Source organism: Aegilops tauschii, chromosome 3 (assembly GCF_002575655.3).
Source record: "Aegilops tauschii subsp. strangulata cultivar AL8/78 chromosome 3, Aet v6.0, whole genome shotgun sequence".
NCBI classification, from domain to species: domain Eukaryota; kingdom Viridiplantae; phylum Streptophyta; class Magnoliopsida; order Poales; family Poaceae; genus Aegilops; species Aegilops tauschii.
Window position 1 is genome coordinate 535,960,423 of NC_053037.3, and position 1,176 is coordinate 535,961,598.

The window sequence follows — 1,176 nt, forward strand, 5'->3', positions numbered from 1 at the left end:
TGGCGGTCCAAAACCGGAGATGTAAAATTTGGACCGCCAAAAAGTGCGTTTTGGAGCTCCGAAAAAAGCTCAACTCCAACAGATGGTCCAAATTGATGGTCCAAAAGAGCAACTCCAATAGATGGTCCAAAATGAAGATGTAAATTTCTTAAAACGACATACTACTAGTCCATTCAACATAGTTCAAACATCAAATTCAACATAGTTTCATACATGAACTTCAACTACTACTTATTCAAACTATTAGATAAACTACTCCTCATCGCCGGAGCTGCGGAACTGCGCCCAGAACTCCTCCTTCGTCGGATCGTCGCACCCCTCCTCCTCCTCCTCTTCTGAGAAGTCTGCCTAGTCCTCCTCGGAAGAGGAATCGATGGGGATCACCGTCGAGGGACCGGCCTCGTCCTCCTTCTTCGGCCCCTTCTTCTTCTGCTCCGCCTCACGCTTCCAGTAGTACTCCAGCTTGGCCTGGACGTACTCCGGATGCTCCCGAGCAAACCTCGCCATCGCCTCCTCGTCGGTCTCGCCAGCACTGACGAGAATCGACGGCTTCTTCGTCGTCTTCTTCTTCGTTGGGATCTCCTTCATGTTGATGCCCTGTGGCACAAGCATCTCCGCTTCCGCCCGACTCTCGATCTCTGGGAAGTTGAGGTGCGACCGAGGCCTCTCGGCACGCCACACCGCCACGTCGTAGGCACGCGCGGCCTCGTGGGCGAAGGGGTACGTGCCGATCCACCAACGCCTTCCGGCGTCGGTGAACTCCACTCCGAAGTTACCGGAGGGCTTCTGCCTCACGCCGAAGAAACCCAACTTGCCCTTCGGCATCTTCTTCGGCGCCATCGGAGAGCGGTGAGAGCGGTGGAGCGGTGGCGGCGTGCGGCCGGGGCGGTGGCGGACGGAGCCGGGCGGGGCGGAGCTGCGGGGCGGCGGCGACGTGCGGGGCGGTGGCAGACGGAGCTACGACGAGCGGGGCGGTGGCAGACGGAGCCGGGCGGGGCGGATCTGCGGGGTGGCGGCGGCGTGCGGGGCGGTGGCGGACGGAGCTATGGCGGGCGGGCAGGCGGCGGGGCGGCGTGGAAACAGCGGCGGGGGGGGGGGGGGGGGGGGCGGCGCTGGTTCTGATGCGGTCGGCGTGCGGCGGGGCAGCGGCAGGGTGTGGAGGCGGCGATGGACGGG

The 1,176-nt window shown here is 62.2% G+C and overlaps 1 protein-coding gene across 1 annotated transcript; it reads right to left on the reverse strand.

Annotated features, from left to right (window-relative positions):
• Positions 1-348: 348 nt before the first annotated feature.
• Positions 349-840, reverse strand: LOC109778349 (uncharacterized). The gene has a single exon (XM_020336900.1). The coding sequence runs from the start codon at positions 838-840 to the stop codon at positions 349-351; it is 492 nt and encodes a 163-aa protein (XP_020192489.1).
• Between the last annotated feature and the right edge of the window lie 336 nt (positions 841-1,176).

Coding starts and splice junctions, on each gene's coding strand:
- LOC109778349 (XM_020336900.1), bottom strand. CDS start 840: ATGGCGCCGAAGAAGATGCCGAAGGGCAAGTTGGGTTTCTTCGGCGTG.